Genomic DNA, 25,342 nt, shown 5'->3' with positions numbered 1-25,342 from the left:
AATATGAGAATATAAATATTTTTTTTAAATTCATATTAGTGGTCCGCGGGATTTAAAATTATGAATTTAGTGGTCCATGGAGGTCCGAAAGGTTGGCGACCGCTGCCCTAAAAGGTTTCAGAGAAAAGTTAGTTGATTTACAAGTAAAAACTACGGCTGCAACAACTAATCGATCACATTGATAATAATCAATGAGAATAGTTGGCAACTATTTGGGGAGAGATTTTTTTTTTATTGCAACTAATCGATTATGAAAAAAATATATGAAAAAGTGAATGTTTAGTTAACCACTTGTCGTCCGGAGCAATTTCTTAATTTTTGCACCCACGTCATAAAATCTGCATTTTTGGCTAGAAAACAGATCAACATCCCCCGAACTGATATATTTTATGAAAGCAGAAGGCCTTTAGAATAAAAAAAAGTCTACTTGTTCTCCATTTATTTGATTGTTGGCCGGGACTGCTGAAAGGTGTGCGGAGGGCACCTCCATCAATTACTTGTTCATCAAAACAATATTTTTAGGATTAAATACACTGAAATGTATTATAGTGCACAGAAACAGGATAAAATACCCAATGCAAAAAAAATCATAAATGTAATTTTTTTTCTTCTGTTAAATATGGGAGCATTTATTAATTTTTCTTTTTTACCATGTTACTTCCAAATGCTTAGTACGGAACATGAAGTTGTGTTCACGTCCGGAATCCATACTTGCAAATAAAAAAAAGTTTCATTTTTAACTATACATATAAATTAAGTTTAATATTGAAGCCTATGTAGTACAATGTCTGTGAAGGGTCTCATTCATCCAGGTCATGATATATCTGTAAAAAATAAGCCAAGGCAACTGGATTTGCTGTATTTTTCTTGAAGACGTTTCACTGGTCATCTAACCAGCTTTCTCAATTCAGAACTTGAGGCTTGAGAAAGTTGGTTGGATGACCAGTGAAACGTCTTCAAGAAAAATACAGCAAGTCCAGTTGCCTAGACTTATTTTGACAGATATGTAGTAAAATGCGAGCTACAACGTTAAGGCCTGGTTCACACCTGTACGTTTTGTAGCGCATTCAACGCTCTACAAAACGCTCAAACATGAAAATCCCATTGTTTTCTATGGGAATGGTTCACACCTTGCCGTATTTCAGCCCGTCTGAACGCGCTACAAAACGGCCTACGCCTGAAAAGGTACATGAGCTTCTTTGCGGCGTTTTTGTCGTGCGTTTCCATTGGGATACAGCCAAGTAGCCCTCGGAAACGCACGTTTGTCGCGTGTTTTTTTACAGTGAATCGCGGTAAAACCATGCGTCACGAAACGCGCATATTCGATACGCCTAGGTGTGAACAGAGCCTAAAAGGGCAAGGACATAAACATTGGCAAAATGTAGTGTGAACAGGCTTATATACAAAGAGGGGGATTTATCAAAACTGGAGCACACAGAATCTGCAGCAGCTGTGCATGGCAACCAATCAGCATCTCTCATTTTCAAATCTTAACTGAGCAAACTGAATAGAGCAGCTGATTGGTTTCCCTAGGCAACTGCTCCAGAGTTTGTCTGCTCCAGTTTTGATAACTTCCCCCCAATGAGTACAACAGCAGTATTTCTCACCAAGTGGTAAATCTGATGGCGGTTGTTCTGGCAGGCTTTCATCCGACCTCGGCTCACAGGAGTCACCGTTCTCAGAGACCTTTGGAGACTGATCGGGTGTCGTATTCTGGTCATCTACTGTGTCACCGTGGCTGACATTTGCATCATCGCCGCCCTCCTCAACCGCACCTCGTTTGGCTTCCTCCATCCGTTCTGAAAACCAGCTGCGGATATCATCTGCGGACATAGCTGTCTGGTCGCAGAGATCATTAATGTCAGTTTCACAAAGTGTTTGATGCTCGCCATAATAGTCCAAAAGAGGCTGGAGGGACGCAGGCTTAGCTTCCGAATAGGTTTTTTTGTAGCCCTCATACCATCTTAAATTGCCAATTTTAAAGGAGTACCTGGCGTCCCCGAACCAGCGCACAATTTCGGGGCGCGGCAGTCCTGTCTGCTCTACCAGATTATCGTACTGCTCCTGGGATGGCCACTGCGTCTTCACAAACAATTGTCTTAAATGATCCCGCTGCTGGGCAGTCTTTTTCACAGATCGACTTTTCTGAGGTGTACATGGCCTACTACTTCCACCATCGCTGTGATTACTGTTATCATCCCTGAAGCTGTCCGTGTTGTTCCCTGTATCCGTCACCCGAAGAGCCTTTAGATTAATCTTTATAGGGTTTACTTTTCGCTCAAAGACTGGAGAACTAGGAGCCTTCACTTCATCAGCAGTCTTGACCCTGAAGGTCTCCATTTCTTCAGGAAAGATGTCCTCGTGCTTTTCATAACGGGCCTTCTCTCTCTTGAGTTCTTCAGCGACTCTTTTGCGTTTGTCTGCGAACCAGCTGTCAATTTCGCGTCTTGTCATTTTTGTCTCGCTTCGTAACCTGGTCACTTCATCATCCGAAGGGAAAGTATTTGTTGCAAAGCTACTTTCCAGCACTCTCAGCTGCTCTGGAGCCCGCTCCTTGTATCGTGTGGTTGTGAAGTCTGGAGTCTGATGCCAAGACTGCCTCCTTGGGGTATGGGCTGGCGTATGTGAGGGTGTATGCGATGGGGTATGAGACGGTGTATGAGATGGTGTGTGGCTGCTTGCCGGTGTATGGCTGCTTGCTGGAAGTGCAAAGTCAGTATCATGTTCTTTTCCCACAGAAAACACCAAATCTGTCTGCGCGTCAGTTAGCGGCTCGCCGGTGTCTGAGAAGTAGGACGCCGGTTTGTTGCGGTAGTGGTACCGTTTATCACTAAACCATTTCCGAACGTCCCTTGTTGATAGGCCAGTAATTCTGGTCAGCTTTGCAACTTCCCCGTGGGAAGGAAACTGACTTTTGCAAAAACTGTTTTTAAGGGCACTCAACTGCTGCCTTGACTTTTTAATTCGTATGCTTTCATAAAAACTCGATTGTGATGTAATCGGAGGGGAATTGCCCGCTGCTGTAAAGGACTCTCTACCAAAGTCGTTTGCCTGACTAGTGGAAAGTGGAGCTATGCCTAAAGACACGGAAGTAAGAGCTCCTTGAATCCCATTGGAAAGAATAGGCTGAGTTACTATTACGCCACCAGTCCCTTGAGGTTGGCTGACGATCTGACTAGGAAGGGTTGCATGGATAAGATGCTGAACGTTATTTGCATTGGTTACAAGTGGAGCATTCAAAACGGTTATGGTTGGCTGCTGCATTGGCTGGGGGATAGACTGGATTATGGTATTAAACATCTTCTTTCTGGAGTCCTCGATCTCCTCCGGTGACCAGCTGATCCCCTGCTTAAGTCTTTGTGCAGTAAACCATATTTTAATTTGCTCTTCAGGGTATTTCGTCACCACTGTCAGATAGCAAAGTTCGGCCTTCAACGGGTACGGGAATTTATTGAAAGAATTTTTCAAAAAACAATTGGAATCCATGGACGAATTGTATGTCGGAATACTGCTCAACGGAATCATTACTCTTGGGAGAGACTTTTCATTGGGAAGCAGGTGACTTTGGGACTTTTGCGCAGACTGTTTGGGCAGCACTGGTGTTATAATAGTTGCAGGAATCTTTGGCTGTATTAAAGACTGAGGGGGGTTTATGGATACCAGCTGGGTGACCCCAGTTTGTAAGACAGGTACTGTTCCTATGATGGGGCCGTTTACTAATGGAGAAGAATTTACAATGTTGTTGGTCACTTTGCTTACCAACGCTGTCCCGCTCCTGGTAACAGGTCGGCCCTTTCTCTCAGGCTCCTCGCCTACGCAGTTACCATTATCTTTTATAGTGATAATTTTTTTTGTCTCTAGCTTATTTTTGAAATGTTTCATTATAGGGGTTTTAGTCATTGTTACTTCCGAGTAGTCATCCACAAGTTCGTCACCATGGTGTACAGGGTCATCATGATCAATGCCATGGCCGCTGACGCTCTGTTCTACAACAGTGTAGCTCTCGTGCTTGGCCACAATCCAGGAGAGATCTGGGTCTCCGGGATGAGAATCGGCATTGTGAGCTTCCAGTTCCTTAGGGTCTTTCACTAGGAAGCTGCATACAATGCAAACATATGAAGGATCATTTCTAAAGTCAAGGTGTTTTGTATTCATGTGTTCCACAAAAGGGCTTGTTTCCAGAGAACCAAAGTTACAGTATTTACAAAAAAAACTCAGACCTTCTACATTTTCATGTCCATTAGATAGCAAGTCGTGACCACCGCCCATAAGATCTGCAGCTGGTAGTATATCTTGGTGCTCCTCTGTGGAACTTTGGTCCTTTTCTTCTTCTGCCATGTCTGTGCCACCATCCAAGGCTAGAGCCTTGAGGGGTATCATACAAGGCGTGGTAGACTTCCGTTTACTTGCCATGATTTATTTTTTTCTTCCCACAAATTAAGGAAGTGATGTTTGGTAGTGTAAATTCAAAAATGACCGCCAATAAGGCATTACGCTTGGAGCATGTTGCTCTAGAAGACTCTAGCTTGACTTGGCACAGATCTAAAAGGAGGGGAAACAAATAAATCACATTACTTTATGAACAAAAACATTGTTCAAGGTCTTAGCAATAGAAATCACAGCAAAGCTCCTAACTGCCAGTGAGGTCAGAGCTATATTAAAAACATAATGATGGAACTGTACTGAAAATCAAGTGATGGCATACGAAATTAAAGTGAAACTTTTTGGCATACCATATGGAAGGGTTACAACTCTTGTCAGGTTTATACTGATGTGTGTGTCCTCCCTAGTAATACAACCTCTACTTAGGGCCCATTCACACGCTCCGTTTTAGCGGACGGGTTAGTGTGATGTGGCAGCTCTGGCAGAGTTTTATCGCACAATGTCGGAGTTGTCACAGTTTACTTTATGTGAAGTGTACGATGTGTATGCTCTATTCAGGTTCCCGCATTGCAAACAATTGTTTTGTATGTGTCCTTGTAGTGACCAACATTGATCTGGTGCAGTACAACTAGAGATGCACCGATACTAGTATCTGTGCCGATGCCGAGTACTTGTACTCGTCCAAATGCTCCGGATGCCTAGCCCAATACTTGAGCTTCCAGTAATGGGAAGCCGGCAGCGAGTAATTACACGGCACCCTAATTGGTCAGAAAGCCAGCTCCATGCTCCCTCGTCACATAGTGACGAGGGAGCATGGAGACGGCTTCCCAGCTGATCAGAAAGCTGGGTGGCGAGTCTTTACACGGCGCCCGGCTTCCAGGCTAATCAGGAAGCCAAGTGGCGAGTCATTACACCCTGCCATGTTTCCTGAGTGGGACTCCAGTATCAGTATTGGCGAGCACCGAAGAAAAAAAATATCAGTACCCGTACTCAATACCAAAAAAACTATATTGGTGCATCCCTAACTACAACACAGGTCACCACAATCTGTGTGAACAGGCCCTTACAGTTCCCGTGACAGGTGATCATCAAGAAAGTAAATCAATTGAAATCTCTCCCAGGGAAACTGCAAAAAAAATAAAAATACTCTGTTTAATAGAGAATTTCTAGAAGGCTTTTCTGCTTCTATGGGGAGAATTTCCTCACCACAGTTATTGGTGTTCAAACTATCCTTTGCTTTAAATGCTATGTGCCACCCCAGATGACCAAGTTATCTAGCAGTTAAAGGGAACCTCTTAAAAAGTGATTACTCCTGGGAGAGAAGAAATGTCAAGTCATCGCATGGCGCCAGCCATTTTGATCTGTAGAGATGTGCTACTAGTTGAAAAACGTCTGTTCAGCTTCACTGCTAGCAACATAATACTTTAATAGTACAGGTGAAACTCGAATAATTAGAATATCGTGCAAAAGTAATTGCAGTAAGTGCTGCAAAAGGGGCCCAAACCAAGTACTGAGTACAAATGCATGCTTGTACTTTTCAGAGGTCCGATATTGTTCTATGTACAATCCTTGTTTTATTGATTGCATGTAATAATCTACTTTTTTGAGGTTGTGGATTTGGGGTTCTTGGGGTTTTCATGAGCTGTAAACCATAATCATCACAATTATGACAAATCACGGCTTGCATTATCTTGCTTTGCATGTAATGAGTATCTCTCATATATTAGTTTCACCTTTTAAGTTGCATTAGTGAAATAAATGAACTTTGCACGATATTCTAATTATTCGAGTTTCACCTTATATGGCTCAGCAGCTGAAGAGCTACCAATAGAGGACTGAAAAAGCTAACACATGCTGCACAAGGTCTGACACATGCAGCTTTCAAGTATGCCCAATGCACCCACCCTTTGTCGAGGTCCATTCCAGCCAAGCGCAGGGAGGAGGCATTGCATATTAAACAGAGGAAATGCACCAAGTAAAATCTTCAAACCTCACACACAAAATAGATACACGCAGATAAAACCAATTGTAAAAATAAGAACTTATTTCTGTCAATGTGCAAAGGGATCATCCTGGGTTCACGCCTTCACATACGCAGGGAAAACATTCAGGAAGTGGACGTTGTGATTATGGGTTGAATAATTTAATACTTCTGGGCTTAGCACCAAACTGAATGCTGTTCGCTCTAATCACAGACTTTTTCCATAGACTAGCAGAAGAACGAGGTTTAAAGTTCAACCCCAGCAGGGCAGTCACACTAACACCTAATCAGCAAAGCTTGCATGAAGAAGATTGTCTTACGGCTCTAATTTACAAAAGTGAATCTAAAAGCAGTTATGTTGGTAGAATTGACAGTCTTCGGAAACCTACAAACAACAAACCCCTGATGTGGGGGGAGAGAAAGCGAGCGAGTCTATACACTACTGGGACAGATTTATATATCTTCTGCCCCAGGTTATGGTTGCATGAATGCCATTTACACAGCACTACCACCACTAGATGGAGCATAGGACATTCCTATGCCAGTCAGTGCCATCTAGTGGCGGTAGTGCCATACCCTGGGCAGAAGATTTATAAATCAAGCCCCATGTGTCTCCTTTCAACGATTTTCAAAGCAAGTGTCACTTCAGACTTACGAGGCAGCAAGTGACAGCAGCTCAGTAGGAATTCTATTGCACTCTATTAAAGACCATATGCAACTAGAACATGGACACAAGGGGAATGCTTCACCAAAGATTACCATTAACTGCTCAGATCCGCCCAGCTGCATGAGTGACAGCGGGCTCTGCCTATCTAGAGGCAGAGCTAGCTGTGCCCGCTGCCTCCCTTGTTCGTTCCTCCACTCAGTGCTCGAGGATCGGGGGGAATCCTTGCGGGGAGCGGTGACCGATAGTCTCCCTGCAGTGAGCGGTGACTATCGGGAAGTGAGCGGATCGGCGGCATGTTTCTGCTCACTTCCCGATCAATAAAGAAGCTGTCACCGGTTGGCTCTGTCACACGTACGCTCCAACTATGAGAATGAGTGGAAATAACTCACCTCATAGTTCTTCTTTAAGTGGGAACTTTACCCACCAATTGAATGCCTTCCAGTTATTTTTAAGGCATGCCAACTCTCCAGGTGCTGTGTGCTCATTTCAGCTCTCAACCAAACTTTAAAGCTCTCAAATGGCTGGTGTCATAGATAACTACATGTCTAGCACCACGGCAAATGCAATCCAAACAGAGGCTAAGATGGCACCTTCCATATCTGTAAAGGATAGGAGGTTGTAGTTCCACTTTAATTGAACAAGCTGAAGATTGAAGCTGATTGGTTACCTTGCTGCTCCAGTTTCAGTAAATCCCCCCAAATTCTTTGAGACGAGAGAAGTTTGTCCTTTTAAAACATTTGTAGAACAAATCATGGAAACGGATGCACTCAGTTGAAAGCACATGTATGTCCCTGTGTTCTGTGTCCGTCATCTAACAAAGCCCACGCTTCTTTTTTTTTTTTTTTTAAATACATGTCCCAGTCATCAAAACGGGAAGAGCCTGACACTGAGCCAAGTAACACCAAAACAGTGTGCTCTGCCGTCTGCAGAATTTGCCGGGTTCAGTCAGTGGAAAAGTACTGTGCAGAAAGAAGCGTCCGAGCATTCCCTTCCACAGTACATACAGACCGGCATTTCACTGAACTCAATGCAGTTGCATCACCCACAGAACACACTGGCAATCACAGGTAGGCAAACTGCAGCAAACTACAATCCTGTGCCTGCATTGTGTGCGATGTTCAGCAAATTTGGGGAAAACATTATGCAGTCCATCCACATGCCTGATGCAACCTAAGAAAACAGAAACTTTTTTTAGTTTTGAATAAAACAAGGGAGGGTTATAACCCGTCGGCTTTTTTTTTGTGCCATCGGGGAGATTTCCCTTCACTTTCTGTCCGATAGCCACAATAGGAAGCGAGAGGAAATCCCTCCAAAAAGAGGGAAATCCCTGGTGGTCCCTTGAGGATTTCCCATCTATTCCTGTTCTGGTGACAACACAAAATTTGGGATTTTCTTTCACCGATCTCGACCACCAGGACAAATAAATAGAAGGTGAATCTCCTTAATGGGAACAGACGGCAAATAAAAACCTGACAGGTCTTCTCATCCCTTTCCATCCAAAACTTCAGTTGCACTTTAACTCTGAAACCGAATATATAGCAGAAGAAAAATCAAAGGATGGCGATAGCCACTAGTGTGAGAATCTGTAAATCAAACACAATCATGTAAATTCTGAAGAGCAAACATTAAAAAAAAAAAAAAAATGATAAGAATGAGGGATCCACCGATAACGATACTTGTATCAGTACCAGTGCCGATGCAGAGTATTTGGGCGTGTACTCGTACTCGCCCAAATGCTCCGATGCCTAGCCCAATACTTCCGGTATCAGGAAGCTGGGCAGTGAGTCATTACACGCAGCACGGCTTCCCGATTGCCCAGGAAGCCGGCTTCATGCTCCCTTGTCACCTCATGACGAGGGAGCATGGAGCCGGCTTCCTGGCCAATCAGGAAGCCGGGCACCGCGTCATTACACGCCACCCAGCTTCCTGATTGGCCAGAAAGCCGGCCCCATGCTTTCTCGTCACATAGTGACGAGAAGCAAGGGGACAGCTTCCCTGCTAATCGGGAAGCTGGATGGCGAGTCTTTACATGCCGTCTGGCTTCCTGAATGGGACTTCCGGTACTCGCCGAATGCATGTAAAAATAATATCGGTACTCGATACCGAAATACTGGTATAGGTGCATCCCTAATAAGAATTAGCGGTTGACAAAACAACCTGATATATGCTAAAAAACAAACAATGGTTTGCTTTTGAGCGGCAATGGCAGTATATAGCAAGACAATGGAAGGCTCTGGCCACCTAGAAGGGCTCATAATGGCCCATCAAAACATACTATAAACAAACAGCGGTTTGATTTCCATCCATCTAAGCTTTGGAGACCTATAGAAATGTAGTCAATCCTATGGGAGCAGCTCACCCACCTAAACTGTTGCTCCACTCATGGGGATGAGAAGTGCAGGTTGTTTTTCTATCCTTGGCCTTCAACTCCTACATTATAAAAAATGAGATTGCGCATGAGCCGACTGCAGCAGCGGGAGGCCTGAAAGTACTGAAGCGTGGATAACGTCTGACCCACACTCAGCCTGCCAGGCAAAAGAAAAGATTCAAGCGGAACAGATTGGGGGCTGGCGGCCATGGAGTGTTCATCCGCTTGGAGGCCTCGGTTTGCATGCACCGCAGATGGAGGGAATTATGCTGTAAAAGATCTCCAGCTAATATAGGGGAACCACATAACATACACACATACTGACCACCCGACCTTGATGAGCACAACTTTTCATTCACAAAAGCTGAAACTCCATTTTAGAAACTGCGGCGCTGTGCTTTAGTCCTGAAAGACAGACAGAGCAGCTCTGCAATGAGCAATGCTCGAGCTTACAGTCACACACGCCAGCTGCTGGACACATGCCACTGGGGAAAAAAAAAGACACAGCAGCGGCAAAGCACACCAGCCAACAACTCCAAGAATACCAGCTGCCAAGAATGAAAACTTAGGATCCAGATGTTAGAACTGAACACAATCTCCCTCCTACTAAAACTTACACCCGGACTTCAGGCATCAGTTTTAAGAGGAATCTTAAATCAGAACTCCGGCATACATTTTCTTAACCCTTGCAGCAGGGCTCCTACCGCACTGTGAGGGGTAAGCACTTGTTTTTGTCCAGGGCATAAAATAAGGTTATACTCACCGGATCCTCAGAGCCGGCTTGTTCTTAGACCGGTCCCTTCCACCTCGTTCCCCCTCTGCTGTAGGTCTAAGGTACCGTGAGTCGTCATGTCCTATACACTGTGTATAGGATGTGAGGATACTGAGGGACATACCACTCCTGCCGCAGAGAAGGAGACAGGCGGAAGGGACTGGTCTAAGAGCAAGCTGGCAGTGAAGATCGGGCAAGTATAACTTTATTTTCAGCCATAGACAAAAAAAAAAAAAGTTATACTAACATGATCCTCACAGCCGGCTTGCTCTTAGACCGGTCCCCTCTGCCTGTCTCCTCCTCTGCTACAATGGCGGCCTCACATTATATACACTGTCTATTGAACATGATGGCTCTGGGACCTCAGACCACTGCAGCACAGGGGAAGCAAAGCGGAAGAGACTGGTCTAAGAGCAAGCCAGTTTCAAGGATCAGGCGATTAAAACTTTTTATTTTTAGGCCTAGACAAAAATGAGCACTTAACCCTGGCAGTGTGGGGCTAGCCCCACTGCCAGGGTTAAGAAAAAAAATGGGCTCGGAGTTCTGTTTTAAGGTTTATGTAAAGTCAAAAACTTTTTTTTAATTTTGGAACGAGTATGGAATGGCAAGTAGTATAAACCCCATCAGTTAATTTTCTGCAATCTGGGTCTGGATGGTGAGATTTCCCTCAACTTCTTGTCCAGGGAACAAAAACAGGAAGCGTGAGGAAATCTCAATTGACCATAGCTGATTAAGCACGGATTTGGCAAAACATGTCTTCAGGATTCAAATGTCTGTTTTTTGCCTTGAATGAATAAAGATTTTTACTGGATCCAGAACTGTGCGAACATGTTTTTTTCACAGTTTATAATGAAAGGTTGGTGGAAGCCTTGGTTGTACACCGGTGCTCCATGGGACTGCATTGGAGGAAGGCGGTTAGCACTTTCTCGGTTTGTTTTGTGAACTTCACTCCAATATTGTTGTGTACACTATATGTATAGTAATACATGCAATCTAGGTTCAATACACGTGATTTCTGTTATAAAAGAAAGGCTGGTAACACACCTGGGGAGGCGACCTCATCAATACATACATAAAATAAATCTGTATTTCTAGAAGTTCGATCTCACTCCTAATAACCATAGCCATCTAGAAGTTTGTAAACTTAAAGTGACATTAAACCCTCGGATTTCTTTTAACATAAAACAATACTGTAATGTGCGCCTTACTGTAATTCATGGTAGTTTCCATTCTCTTTGCTGCTCTTCCTTTTAAATCTGTATCTGTTCTCATGCTGGGGAGAACTTTCGTTTTGCAGCTGACTGCCTTGTCTCTGGAATGTTACATGGTGTCTGTGTGCGCGCTCCCGACCTGAGCCAGGACTACAGGATGACGTCCTGCGGACATCCACATCCCCGCCCACTCTAGATTGGCAACAGCTGCTGCCTGCATGTGCCGTTTTACTCTTTTCTGCTGTGTTCGTGTCTAATCAATTCTCCTAATCAGAGCAAGATATTTGTTTTTCTCTTTTTTTTTTTAAACAAACTTTATTGTTTATGTTTTTTCAATGAATAGGTTGTTTTTGAAAAAAACATAAGCAATAAAGTTTGTTTTAAAAAAAAAGGAGAAAAAAAATACCAAGGGCTTAATTTTACTTTAACTTCCACTTTAACTGCCTCCGGGCCGGCCGTAGTAGAAAAACGCTCAGACACGCCCCCTCGCGCGCGCGGGAAATTGCCGTTTTTTAAAAACAGGCAGCGATGCCTGATACCATACAAGCGATCCGCCGGCTTTAGAGCCGGCGGATCGCGTGTATTGGGTGCCGATCGGTGTGTGTGTCCCCCCCCCTCCGCGGCCCCCCCCTGCCAGGAAGGGGGTCTAAACACCTGGTCTTGAAGTGGTTAAGGGCTTGTTCCCACCATGTAATTTTCTATGCATCACTGCATACGTACGGTATGCACAGGGCACAGAGAGAACAATTGTTTTTTAGGTGACCTGTTCATACCATACATGTGCTGTGGTGTACAGAAAACCACAACAAAAGGGGCATGGTGCGAACAGTCCCTAAAACATGGAGCATAGTACTAGAGCACTAGATAAAGGGCATCATTAATGTACAGGTCATAGACAGAGGGAGGAGGTGAAGGGTTAATGTACAGGTCATAGAGCAGGATGATGGAGATGAGGGCCCAATCACACCAGCCCTCCTGCTAAAACGCTCAGTTGTAGTGTGCGGGCTAGTGTGGTTTGACAGGTCCAGTAGGTGTGAGGCAATGCATCACATGGCTTCCTTTTTTTCTCTTTCAAACTTTATTTGTAGTGTACAAAGTGCCTGTCCCTGCTTTACTCCAAGATAAGTTTTCCTTTCAAGATACACCTATATCCTTTTATGTAATTAGCGCTGCCTTCCTTCTGCCCATCACTTTCATCGACTTCCTGGATTCCCAGTGTGCTTTGCATCTTACTCCACACTGCCTAAAGTGATGCAATCTAAAGACTACATATCCCATCATGCATTGCTTCCAGCAAGCAATGATAATGTTACATTGTTTAAAATTGTAGTTCAGAAGACAGGCTCTGAGAAAGTGAAATTGCATCAGTCCCTTGATGAAGCACATCCTATGGGCATTTGACCATAGATACTCTTTAAACAGCTCAACGCGAATATTATCATTTACGACAACTGTACAGCCCAACTTTCATAAGCCATGCATGTGCATCATTTGTTTGCATTGGATCATGATTGGACACCCTAATCTAAAGAACAATCAGTACCTCCCATACAGGAGGTGAACTTTGCTGAAAATATAGCCAATGCTCTGGAAAAATAGTAGAAAATAGGGATGCACCGATACTAGCAATGGTATAAGTGCGGATACTGAGTAGTACTCATCCCAACAGCCAGGTGGCGAGCCATTACATGCTGCCCGGCTTTCTGATTGGCTGGGAAGCCGGCTCCATGCTTCCTCGTCACCTAGTGAGTCATTACATGCCCCCTGGCTTCCTGATTGGCCGGAAAGCCGGCTCCATGCTTCTCCGTCACCTGGTGAGTCATTACACACCCCCCGGCTTCCTTAAAGGAGAACTATGAGGTGAGTGCTTTTCACTCACCTCATAGTTCTAGCCGACCTGTGACAATGAGACTGTCACAGGTCGGCTCAGTAGAGCGGGAGGTGAGCGAACACATACCGGCGTTCGCTCACTGCTCGATCCTGTCACGGCTCTCTGCCGTGACAGGGGAGGGGCTGCATTCCCCCCTCCCATCCGCCAGCGCTGACTGGCGGATCGGACGGGGGAGGGTACAGCTGGCTCTGCCTCTAGATAGGCAGAGAGCCGTGACAGGGGAGGGGCAGCATTCCCCCCTCCCATCCGCCAGCGCTGACTGGCGGATCGGACGGGGGAGGGGGCGGGTACAGCTGGTTCTGCCTCTTGATAGGCAGAGACAGCTGTCACGCAGCTGGGCGGATCTCGACATCGATGTTGGGATCCGCTCCGGCGTCTCAGTATACCGCGAGCTGTAGCTCGCGGTATACTGAGCCTAGGGTGACGGGAGGACGCTAGTTTGTGTCCTCCCGTTACCCTAAGGAGAACTATGGGGAAAAGCCCTGACCCCATAGTTCTCCTTTAATAGGACTTCCAGTATCTGTTAGTATCAATTAAAAAAAATATCGGTACTCATACTCAATACCAAAAAAATGGTATCAGTGCATCCCTAGTAGAAAGGATTAAAACCCAAGTTTTCACAGCTGTCTGTGCCCCGCATTGGATAGATTCACCCTATTTCCACTGCTGACAAAGTGATGGGAAATCCCAAATTTGACAGTTGTCATTAGAACAAGGTTAAAGGAGAAATCTTCTATTACAGTGACAATTAAGAGGGGGATTCCCTATGCTTTAAGGTGCCCCCTCTTAATTGTAAGGTTTAACAATTATCGAAATCTATCTTGATCTGTGCATGGTAGGCTATTTGTGTGGAAATTGAACGAGGGTGCGATGGCGGGACAAATAAAATGGAACGATTACTGTAAGGTGTATGTATGGGAAGCTTTGTAGAGATTTTCTCTTACTTAAAGCTGTGTCTCTAACAGGAAGTGAAGGGAAATCTCCTCAATGGAACACAGACATTAAAATGAAAACTAAGAGGGCTATACAGTGTTAGAATTTCAGACGTATGGAATTGATTTCGGAATGCTAGTTCGACTTTCTAATCGTTGACGGGGTGAAATCGATTTCAACCACGGTGACGAAATTTTTTTAAAGTAGCATTGAGGGGGGGGGCTCCTCATTTGAAGGGGGGGGGGGCTCCAGGGATCAGGTAATTCTGCTTTATTCCAGCCCCTAGACCAAAACAAGCACTTAACCCCCGCAGGGTGTGGGTGGGGGTAGCCCCACTGGCAAGGGCAAGTTTTTTTTCATTTTTAAAAAAAAAGCCATGTAAAGGCAAGAGAAAACAAACTTTGCAGTTGTCAGCAGAACGAGGATTGAGGAGAAATCTTCCAATGTGGACACCTGATCTCAAGTGACAGATAAAGCTGGTCAGAATTTCTGCTGAATTGGCCAAAATTCAAGCTGTGGGCGGCCCTGTCGAGTCAGATAAAAAAATGATTAGCATCAGCTCAGGACAGATGAAGTCAATGCTCGGGCATGAAGGCAGTCGCGGTTAAGCTGATTACCCAAATTGACTTCTACCATAGGAGCGGGGCCATTGGATGAACGGTGAGACTGCAGCCAATCAGGAGCAGTCACTGCTCGGGTATTCTGACCGCGGTGGGCGGCAGCTTTCAGGATACAAAAGTCAGCAGGCTCTCTAGAATGGATGGGAGAATCGTGTGATTTCAGTCTGTGGGGCCGAACGAAACTACAGGTGTACAACCAACTTTAGAGGAGAATGTAGAGAGGGGGGCAGCCAAACTTCAGCCCTCCAGGTGCAGTGATACTACAAAACCCATCATGCAGCTGCCTCTGAAGTCATGCCTGTGACTGAAGAGTCTTGCAATGCTTCATGGGACTTGCCTTGTAGCTGTAATTAAACTACAAATCCTATCATGCATCTGAAGTCCTCATGCCTGTGGCTGTCAGTCTTGCAATGCCTCATGGGACTTGTAGTTTCATCACTGCTGGAGGACCGAAGTTTTTCTACCCGATGTAGAGATTTCCTCTCACTTCCAGTTGCATCTCCAGGACAGGAAGTGGAATCTCTCCAATGGGACACAGAACACACAAATATATACAAATACAGAAGAGGGGGCTGCTGGGCAGCATTTCCCAACACAAAGCCTCTTGCTCTGTATAGGGCCCGTTCAGTGCATTGGCATGCATTACAATAACATGACGCAGGCAGCACATTGCAATGCATCACAACACACTGCAGATCATAGAATTTTACATAAAACAATAAGCACTGCGATGAGTTATAAAATCTGTGCATGGATGGGTGTGCATTGTGATCTGGATGGAATGGGGAGGAGCTGGAACCCTGTGTGGTCTCTACTGCTGTTGGGGGGTCACCATTAGGGGGGTCCCCCTCTGTCATTGGCCTGCTCACCAGGAATGAAAGTGATGGGTAAACTATGTAACTAGGAATAGAAGGGAATCGCTCCATTGGGGACACTTGTTTCCGATGACAACTACGTAAGAGGGGAGTTCACTCTCACTGAAAAGATATCCTCACTTCCTGTTGAGTCCACAGGACAGGAAGTGAAGGGAAATCTCTCCAATGAGACACAGATAGCCCTGAAAGCTATTTTAACCTTCCACAGCACTATACAAAATGAACAAAAATAAAAGCTTTGGGTATGTGGTAATAGGTACATATGCAAACAAAGTTATCCTTTCATTGGAACATGACTGGCCCCCCAACCCAATGAGCAACCATGTCTTCCCATGTATGGGCAGGTTGGTGCACTCCAAGCCTGCCTGTTCCCAGAGACACAAGTGGGGCCTAGTTCTGCACTATAGCCTAGCAAGGGTGACTCGTCTGTCCGGGCACTTCCATTCCTCTCTACCACCTCCCCTCACCCCCAGTAGACGAGAATGTCCATACTGCTCCCCTATCACCCAGTGTGGACTCCCCCTCAGCCACATGTAAGCACCCATGGCCGGTTCTCCCACAAAGGCCTCATGACTCGCCAGCACTGTGTCCGTGCCGTCACTCACCGCCACACACGCACACAGGCCGGACCTCCTCCGTCCCCGCTCTCCACACTTTTCAGGGCCCGGGAGCAGGCGGCGACGCTCTGGCTCCGAGAAACCAACGCAGAGCGGCGATTGGTCGCCCGGACGCCACGTGACAATCTTTTGCCTGGGCAGGACGAACTCAAACCAGCGCCAACCGCCGCTAGTAAAACACGAACACGTGACCGGGATGGAAAAGAGAGGGGGAGGGGCCGGGATAAGAGGGGCCTGGTCATCAAAGGCTGTGGAGGTGCTGAATGGAAAGTGTATCATAAGGCTTCTGTTGCCCATAGCAACCTGTCAGCTGCCCCAGCAGTGCGTGGTTTGAGAGTGAAACAGGAATGCTGAATAGATGCTATGGGCAACAAGGGGTTCTCAGACATCAGCCCCTCTATTCCAAGTTCTGGGGTGTCATAGGCCTGTGCCTAAGGCCCTGTGCACACTTGCCTAGTGCCATGTACATTCTGGCAATGTGGTAAAACCATGTGACGTGTATGCAACGCCATTGCTTGTTAATGGCATGCCAAACACGACGCTAAATGCATGTCTTTGCCCACACAAAAAAAGGGGCATTAGGTTTGTAGCACAAACTGCAAAATCGCACTGATATACAGTAGGGACCAGTTGGAGGAACCACAGTGTGCAGTTGATTTCAGATATCTGACAAAGTACTGGTGAGGCCACTGGGAGCAAACACAGCATGCATCGGGGTCAAGGTATTTGACAAAGTGATATAGGTGCTGGCTGGAGAAACCACACTGTGCAGTAGGGTCCAGGTATCTGACAAATCTTGGGGCCATTGGGAGGAAACAAAGCATGCATCAGGGTCCAGGTATCTGACAAATCTTGGGGCCATTGGGATCTGCCAAAGTGATCTAGGGGCCGGCTGGAGGAACCACAGCAGGTAGCGGGGGTCTAGGTATCTGACAGAATAACATTGGGGTCACTGGGAAGAAACACAGCATGCATCGGGGTCCAGGTATCAGGCAAAGTGATGTTGGGGCCACTAGGACGAAACACAGCTTGCATCGGGGTCCAGGTATCAGACAAAGTGATGTAGGGGCCACTGGGACAAAACACAGCTTGCATCGGAGTCCAGGTATCAGACAAAGTGATGTTGGGGCCACTGGGACGAAACACAGCTTGCATCGGGGTCCAGGTATCAGACAAAGTGATGTAGGGGCCAGCTGGAGGAACCACAGCATGCATCAGGGTCCAGGTATCTGACAAGGGGCTGGTGGGATAAACCTTTGGGGAGACAGCATTAAAAACCTGATTTTTAACCCTTCACCACTCTATCCCAATCTAAAAAAAAAAAGTGTAGGCTTTGTATGTACTTGAAAGCTGAACTCCCGGAGTTATAAAGGAATGCGGCTCTTTAATTATTAATACATCATTATTATTATTATTTGTTTTAAAGGAGAACTATGAGGTGAGTGCTTTTCACTCACCTCATAGTTCTAGCCGACCTGTGACAATGAGACTGTCACAGGTCGGCTCAGTAGATCGGGAGGTGAGCGAACACATACCGGGTTTGCTCACCTCTCGATCCTGTCACGGCTCTCTGCCGTGACAGGGGGAGGGGCTGGATTCCCCCCTCCCCGCTCTGATCTGCCAGCGCTGACTGGCGGAACGGACGGGGGAGGGGGCGGGTACAGCTGGCTCTGCGTCTAGATAGGCAGAGCCAGCTGTCACTTACGCAGCTGGGCGGATTCACATTGAGCGGATCGCAGGCCCCGTTCACATTGAGCGGATCGCAAATCGCGCGTTTGTCGTGTGATTTGCATTATGCGCGATATCGCGCGATTTGTCGCACGATATCGCGCAAATGCTTGCATTGAGCAAGCTTGAATCGCGGCTAAATCCGCTCCAAAAAGGGTCCTGCTGTAGCGACGCACGACCCGCGACAGCAGGACCCTTTGCCCCATTGAGAAGCATTGGAGAGCGATATCGCGCGGTAAATTGCCGCGATATCGCAGGAATTACCGCTCGATAAATCGCTCAATGTGAACGGGGCCTAAGTCGGGATCCGCTCCGGCGTCTCAGTATACCACGAGCTGTAGCTCGCGGTATACTGAGCTTAGGGTAACGGGAGGACGCTAGTTTGTGTCCTCCCGTTACCCTAAGGAGAACTATGGGGAAAAACACTGACCGCATAGTTCTCCTTTAATGCAAGCAGTGTAAGTACCTGAATGTGACCTGGTGTCAGCCTCATACAGGAAATTGCTGTATTACATAGTAGGAGCAGCTGCTGCTGTAAAATGATATCCACAGACAGTCTTCAAGTGTCATTGAGTAACAGCAGAACAATCTATTGTTACATTGTATTTCCTAGTATTTCATCTATATGTAAATCAAAGGCGTGATCTCTGATCTACATATGACATCAGCTTAACACACCCAACAATTAAAAAAACAAAATTTAGGAAAATATATTCCCATTTAACCCCTTAGTAAAACTTAGATCATACTAAGCAGCCTTAATTCATGTGATATTAAAATCAAAAAGTTTTATTAAGCTATTTCAAATGCTGATGAAATCACTTGCAATGGATGCTGCTCCTTGATGTTTAAAAGTTTTAATTTCCGGCAGAATCAGTTGGTCCCCTGAGCACTGGCCCTGATATCCTGTTTTAGGGTGGCTCCTTTCCCTTGCAGGGTCCTATGGAGCCACCCTTGTGTGTGCTAGTAAGCTGTTGTGTGTCTTCCCAAACACACAGATACAGCAAGTAAATTCAATCCCCCCCGTCCCCCGTCTTCTGCAGGCTAGTAGATGGACGGCTGCTGGAGTCTCCTCTGTCCCTTGTGAGCTTGTACTGGACATGAAGTTCAGGGAAGCCGAGCTGAGAGAGTTGTAGCTGTTCAGAAACATGATGACTGTAAGAGCTTGGGCAAAAATGTAAAGAAATATTTTACTGGGTAATGTGTTTTTGTTTGATCTGCATTCATTATAGAAAAAAAGTTTAATTAATACTACTTTATTTTATTCCTCTTCTTTGGCTTATCTGTAAAAAAATAAGTCAAGGCAACTGGATTTGCTGCATTTTTCTTGAAGACGTTTCACTGGTCATCCAACCACCTTTCTCAATTCTAATTTTTTTTGTCAACATTTTATGCATTTATCAACAGATATCATAATAGATTAAAAAAAAGAGATATTCTAACTTGAATTCTGAATTGAGAAAGCTGGTTAGATGACCAGTGAAATGTCTTCAAGAAAAATACAGCAAATCCAGTTGCCTTGACTTATTTATTTACAGATATACCATGACCTGGATGAATGAGACCCTTCACATACATATCTTCTTTGGCTATTATTTTTCTGTTGATTTTTTTTTATTCCGATTTTTTTTTTTTTACCAATAATGTTTAATTTTTCCCCCCAGTAGTTTAGTTTATTTATCTTTCAGTGTCGCACAAAACCAGCACAAAATTGAAGAAAACACCTTTTTATCCATCTTTATTATTTATTTTTTTATTTTCAGTAAAACTATTTTAAAAAAAAAGCAAGAACAAAATGAATACTGGTCAAATTAAAAAATAAAAAACACAGTTTTTCATATTTTTGTACTTTTTTGTGTCTAAAATTTGTCTATAATGTTAAATAATAATAATAAAGGAGATATCCAAGGTAGTAATAAAATAATGACTCATAAAAAATAAAAGCTTTCATGCACTTAAATCATAGAATGTATAATATAATTGTTCATAGAAAAAAAATGTGCAATAGTTAAAAGAGAACAATGGGGTAAGTGTTTTTCCCCATAGTTCTCCTAAGGGTCACGGGAAGACATAAACTAGCGTCCTCCGCGTTATACGGAGACCGCCGCAGCCGGGACGGATCTCGACATTACTGTCGAGATCCACCCAGCTGCGTGAGTGACAGCTGGCTCTGCCTATCTAGAGGCAGAGCCAGCTGTGCCTGCCCCCTCCCCTGTTCATTCCTCCAGTCAGCGATGGAGGATCAGAGCGGGGTGGGGGGGAATCCCTGCAGAGAGCCACGAGTGACAATCACGGCTCTTTGCGGGGACATGATCAAGAAGTGAGCGAACGCCGGTATGTGTTAGCTCACTTCCCGATCTATTGAGCCAACCTGTGACAGTTTCATTGTCACACGTCGGCTCGAACTATGAGGTGAAAATCACTCACCTCATAGTTCTCCTTTAAAAGAACATTAGAATGAGATAAATACAGAATTCAGCCCTTATTAACTCCTCCCTTCCCTTCTCCCCTTAGCTTTTTTTTTCTTTTATTTCTATTTTTTACCATTAATGTTTTCCTTTTTTTTTTGCTTTCCTTCAACTTTTGTGTTATTTTTATCTGTGTTAAAAAGTGGACAAATTTGAAAAAGAAAAATGCCCTTTTAAAACATTTGCAAATGACTTTGTTATTGGAAACCTAATTTTAGTGTCATTTTAAAAATGTTTATGTCAACTTTTGTTTTCAACATTTTATCCAAATTTTCATCAACAGCTTTCATAATAGATTAAAAAAAAAGAGATATTAAAAACAGTTATAAAATAATGACTAGTGAGAAATAAAGGTTTAATCTCTTTAATCGTTCATAGAATGTATAACATAATTGTTCATTTTGTGTTTTATTTTTATCCGTGTTGCATTAAAAAAATAAATTAATAATTAAATAAATAAATACATGTTCAAAGAAAAAAAAATGTCTACAACAGTTAAAGTGCAACTGAGACCAAAACTTTGTTTTATTTTTGAATAGGATAAAGAGGGATCAGAACCTCTGTTAAGGATGTATTTCTGTCTGTTGTCCCCGATAAGGAGATACACCTTCTCCATTTCTCCTGGTGACCATTTCCCATGGATTCCTGTTCTGATGACAACCCAAAATGTAAAATTTTCTTTTAATGATAATTAAAAGAAAATTTCACATTTTGGGTTGTCATCAGAACAGGAATCCATGGGAAATCTTCCATTGGGGACACTAGTTCTGGTAACACTGCTGACCACCAGGGATTTACCTCTCTTTGCCAGGATTTCCTCTCACTTCCTGTTGTAGCTATCAAACAGGAATAGAACCCATTACAATAACTTAGTATAGTCACTGTTTTGCCTATAATTTATGATAGTTCCCTACAATTTCTCTAATGTTGTAGCTCCATTCTCCAAATCGCCTCCCTCCCCATAGGCTTGTTATCGGTCTCCACAAAAATGGCGTCGCTAGCGCAGATATCTTCCACACGCTGCAGTCCCAATAGCACTTCCGGACGCGTGCGTCACTTCCGGGGCAGGGCTGAGGACGGGCTCGTCATCCTAGGAGACCTGTGTGATCCTGGGACCTTCCAGCACGGGCTGCCCCTGCCAGTGCCCGGAGAATGAGCAACGCCAAACGGAAAGAGGAGCAGGCCGTGTCCAATGGGGGGGTGAAGGTGTCTCCCTGGAGCAAAGCCCTGCGAGGAGACGCCTCCTGGGAGGACAAGGTACACCTACAAGGCTTTTCCACCCACATGGCCAAAATAACGTGAACACTCCAAACTGGCCCCCCCACACAGATTTCCCCTGCCAGGTGTACATTTGGCTGCTGTGTCATGTGAGGGTCTGAATGGGACAGATTATAGGAAACAAAATGTGTGTATGTGTGTGTCACCAGCCACATTATTGATGACCAAAGAAATCAATTGTCATGTGAACAATAGGCCTGAGCTCCAATGGTGGAACATTTGCCTGAATGTTCTCTTCTGCACTTGGCTTTACCTATTCAGTATATGGCCCCCACCCCCGCTACCCCCGGCCGGTACAAATCGGTGACACTCAGGTCAGGAAGTAGCTATTAAAGAATAAGTCCCCGTTCACATCGGTGTGATTTGAAACGCATTGCCCGTCGCGTGACAACGCTTGACTAAAGGAATCCCATTATTTTTTATGGTGTCCATTCACACCTTAGCAATGCACCTCCATGGCATGTGGAAAATGGTACAGGTGCATATTTTGGTACGGCTTAAATGGGAGTGCATGAAAAATGCATTTTAATACAACAAGCCCGCACCTCCTTGCAATGTCGACTATTGTTCACCTTTATTGGCCAAAACTAAATCGCATAACACAAGAAAATGCATAAAGAGTAGTACAGAAAACCATCCATAGCGGCCTTTCCCAACCAGGGTTACTTCAGCAGTGGTTGGGGGTTCCTTAAGGCTGATTGAGCTCTTGTCAGACCCCCATTGTAATTGAGTTCTCCCCATGACCTCTATTTTAGGGGCTCTTCTCCCACTGGTGATGTAAAGAAGCACTATATTGATCACCGAGGCGAGGGGCCGCTTCTCCCCCCGCTCGCTGAGGCGAGGGGGCGCTTCTCCCCGATAGGCGATGGGCCGCTTCTCCCCCGATCACAAGGTTTTTATTGCTGTCTAATAGCGCGATTCGGCTCCAATAGACTACGGTGTTGCGCAAAATCGTGCATTGCCGGCGATATTGCGCTACAGGAGGGTCACTTTTGCACTGCAAAATGGAAGGCAAGAATTATGTCACATCAAGATCGCTGTTGATTGGTTACAGCCCAATGTATGTAGCAGCAACGAAGCCCCGCCCAAAAAATGCGATACGTAGCGCAATAAAATGTGCACTATCGCGCAATGCAATGTAGCTCAAAGCTGCTCAGCACGAAATTGCGCGGAAAAACACGCAATAGCCATGTTGCTCAGTGTGAATGGGGTGTTAGAGGGGATTTCCCTTACTTTGGAGAGTGAAGAGAAATGTATCTGGCCTTCCAGTTGTGGTGAAACAAATCCCGTCATGCCTGTGGCAGTCAGTCTCTCAATGCCTAATAGAATTTGTAGTTGCACTGCAGCTGGAGGGCTGGAATTTGCCCACCCCTGCAATAGGACATAGATGGGGGGGGGGGGCTTTAACCAATCCCTACTCCAAACTTTTGCCTTAACACACACTTTAAAGGTGTGCGTTGTTGTTAGATTCTCACCCAGTGCCATTGGGGCTGCCCAAAGTTCTTTGGGTGTCCTTTGTTTTCATTATAATCCCGTGATCGCAATTTTAGCAAATTGGAATTAAAAGAGAACTATGGAGTAAGTGTTTTTCCCCATAGTTCTCTTAAGGGTCACAGGAGGACATATACTAGCGTCCTCCCGTGACCCAAAGCTCAGGATATAGCGAGCTACAGCTTGCGGTATACTGAGCCCGTCGCAGCCTGGACGGATCCCGACAATGCTGTCGATCTACCCAGCTGCATGAGTGACGGGAATGATTGTGTAAGCAGCCACCAGTAATGACTCAGTGGTCAGATTTCGTTTTCTAATAAACAACAAATATAGAAATCGGAATGTAGTTTGTTTCCTAAACTCTTGTGTGTGAAAAAAGCTGAGCGGCATATTTATAAAGCAGTAAATGTACACGATGTAGCAAAGATTCACTAAATGACAGTGATTGATTCAATCACTGTCATTTAAAATATATGTACTAGTAAGATATACCTGTGGTGCATGTTTGAATGTGACATTCACTGCTTTATAAATATGCCCCTATTGGTAATCAATGTCACTTTCTGTTTGAGAAGTGATTGAAGATTTCTTAGTGAGGCTTGGGTTCATTGTACTTCCTATAAATAGCATTATATGCACGCACTGGGGATTACTGTAAGTTGGAGGTGCTGACTCGGCATGTCAGACCTGCAGCTGTTGCAGCAGAATTACACCAAGCCGTGGCAACTGCGTCTTAAACAACTGATCACAGAAACAGACAAACCTTTCATGCAATGTACTGACTTCTTTCCTTCTCTCCCCTTTACAGGATGAATTCCTCGATGTCATCTACTGGATGCGGCAGATCCTGGCCATTATATTAGGGGTGATATGGGGTATTGTTCCCCTAAAGGGATTTGTGGGAATAGCTATGTAAGTATTTTATCAGACTGCGAGCTAACAATCAGATGAATGCCAGTCTACAGACTGACAGAGTGAACAGTTGTTTGCACAGATTCAAGCAACAGGTTCACGTTAAAACTTTCATTTACATAAGGCTTATGTCGGCAGCAGCACAGGCTTTTAATCACACTGAAGGGGATTTATCAAACTGGAGCTGACAATCTAGAGCAGTTGTCCATGGCAACCGATCACCTTCAAGCTTGCATTTCAAAGCTTAACTGAAAAGAGAAGCTGATTGGTTGCCATGGGCAACTGCTCAATATTTTGATCAATTCCCCCCACTGTATTCAGCACACACATGGCAACTGTCGGCTTTGTGTTGGAAGTGATTTGGGCAGTGATTGCCCGAGACAGCCATGGCGGATGTAGGTGGCAAGATGGAGGGGAGACCAGCGAACATCCGTTCGCTCATCTTCTCTCCTGTGAAAGAACCCAGAAGCAACGATGAATTAGTCACTTCCGGGTTCACAGCTTTCATTCTCCAGCCTCTGTGGCTGATCTGTGCTTGATCAGGTTGAATGAAGTAGAAAGGTGACATTATGTTGTATTAATTAGGGATGTGCCGATACAGAGTATTTGGGGGGAGTACTCGTACTCCCCCGATATCGGAACTTCTGGTCAGAGGGAGATTTCCTCTGACCAGCATTGCCGCAAGGGAACATTGAGCGAAGCCAGGTGGCGGGTAATGACTTGCAACCTGGCTTCCTGATAGGATGGCTTCCTGGCCAATCAGCACGGAGCCGGCCAAACAGCCAGCTTGATGCTGTTTGGCCAGGAAGCCGGTTCCATGCTTTTTGGCCGGTAAGCTGGCTTCCCAGCCAATCAAGAAGCCAGGCGGCATGTTGCCCAGAAAGCCTGCACCATGCTAGCGGAAGTACCGGTATCGGTACCGAAATATAGGTACTCGATAACGAAATACCGGTATCGGTGCATCTCAAAAATGGCTCGTGCAGAGAAAGGGTTAAAGCCTGGTGCCCCACCACATACATTGCCTTAACCCCGTGTAATGTGTAAAGCTATGTGACCACAACGCCGGGGTCTATGAGACCTCCAGCGCTTGCAGCCAGAGCAGGCTGAAGTACAGCGGGAACTGTACTAATGCCGGCTTGTAAAGAGG

General features: G+C 45.1%; 2 protein-coding genes across 5 annotated transcripts in view; one reads left to right on the top strand and one right to left on the bottom strand.

The window, feature by feature from the left end:
- The window catches only part of ZHX3 (zinc fingers and homeoboxes 3), a 17,216-nt gene extending 722 nt beyond the window's left edge, over positions 1–16,494 (bottom strand). Inside the window, exons 1-3 of one of the 4 annotated variants that reach the window (XM_018556190.1) lie at positions 16,307–16,494; positions 2,683–4,542; positions 1,608–2,628 (exon numbers count right to left, since the gene is read on the bottom strand). In XM_018556190.1, coding sequence (XP_018411692.1) covers positions 1,608–2,628; positions 2,683–4,413 — 2,752 coding nt within the window. In that variant the 5' untranslated portion in view covers positions 4,414–4,542; positions 16,307–16,494. Of the gene's footprint in view, positions 1–1,607; positions 4,543–16,306 lie in introns of all 4 variants that reach the window. The other 3 variants (XM_018556191.1, XM_018556189.1, XM_018556188.1) reach the window with 3 other exon arrangements.
- A 5,077-nt stretch (positions 16,495–21,571) lies between these two features.
- Positions 21,572–25,342, top strand: part of CUNH20orf24 (chromosome unknown C20orf24 homolog) — an 11,641-nt gene continuing 7,870 nt past the window's right edge. Inside the window, exons 1-2 of the mRNA XM_018556176.1 lie at positions 21,572–21,771; positions 24,092–24,195. Of these exons, the coding sequence (XP_018411678.1) occupies positions 21,667–21,771; positions 24,092–24,195 (209 nt within the window). The 5' untranslated portion in view covers positions 21,572–21,666. The remainder of the gene's footprint in view (positions 21,772–24,091; positions 24,196–25,342) is intronic.

The sequence above is a fragment of the Nanorana parkeri genome, unplaced genomic scaffold (genome assembly GCF_000935625.1).
Source record: "Nanorana parkeri isolate BGI_ZX_2015 unplaced genomic scaffold, ASM93562v1 scaffold227, whole genome shotgun sequence".
Lineage (NCBI taxonomy): Eukaryota > Metazoa > Chordata > Amphibia > Anura > Dicroglossidae > Nanorana > Nanorana parkeri.
The sequence above is the reverse complement of the archived record's forward strand: the minus strand, read 5'-3'. Positions and strand labels throughout refer to the sequence as shown.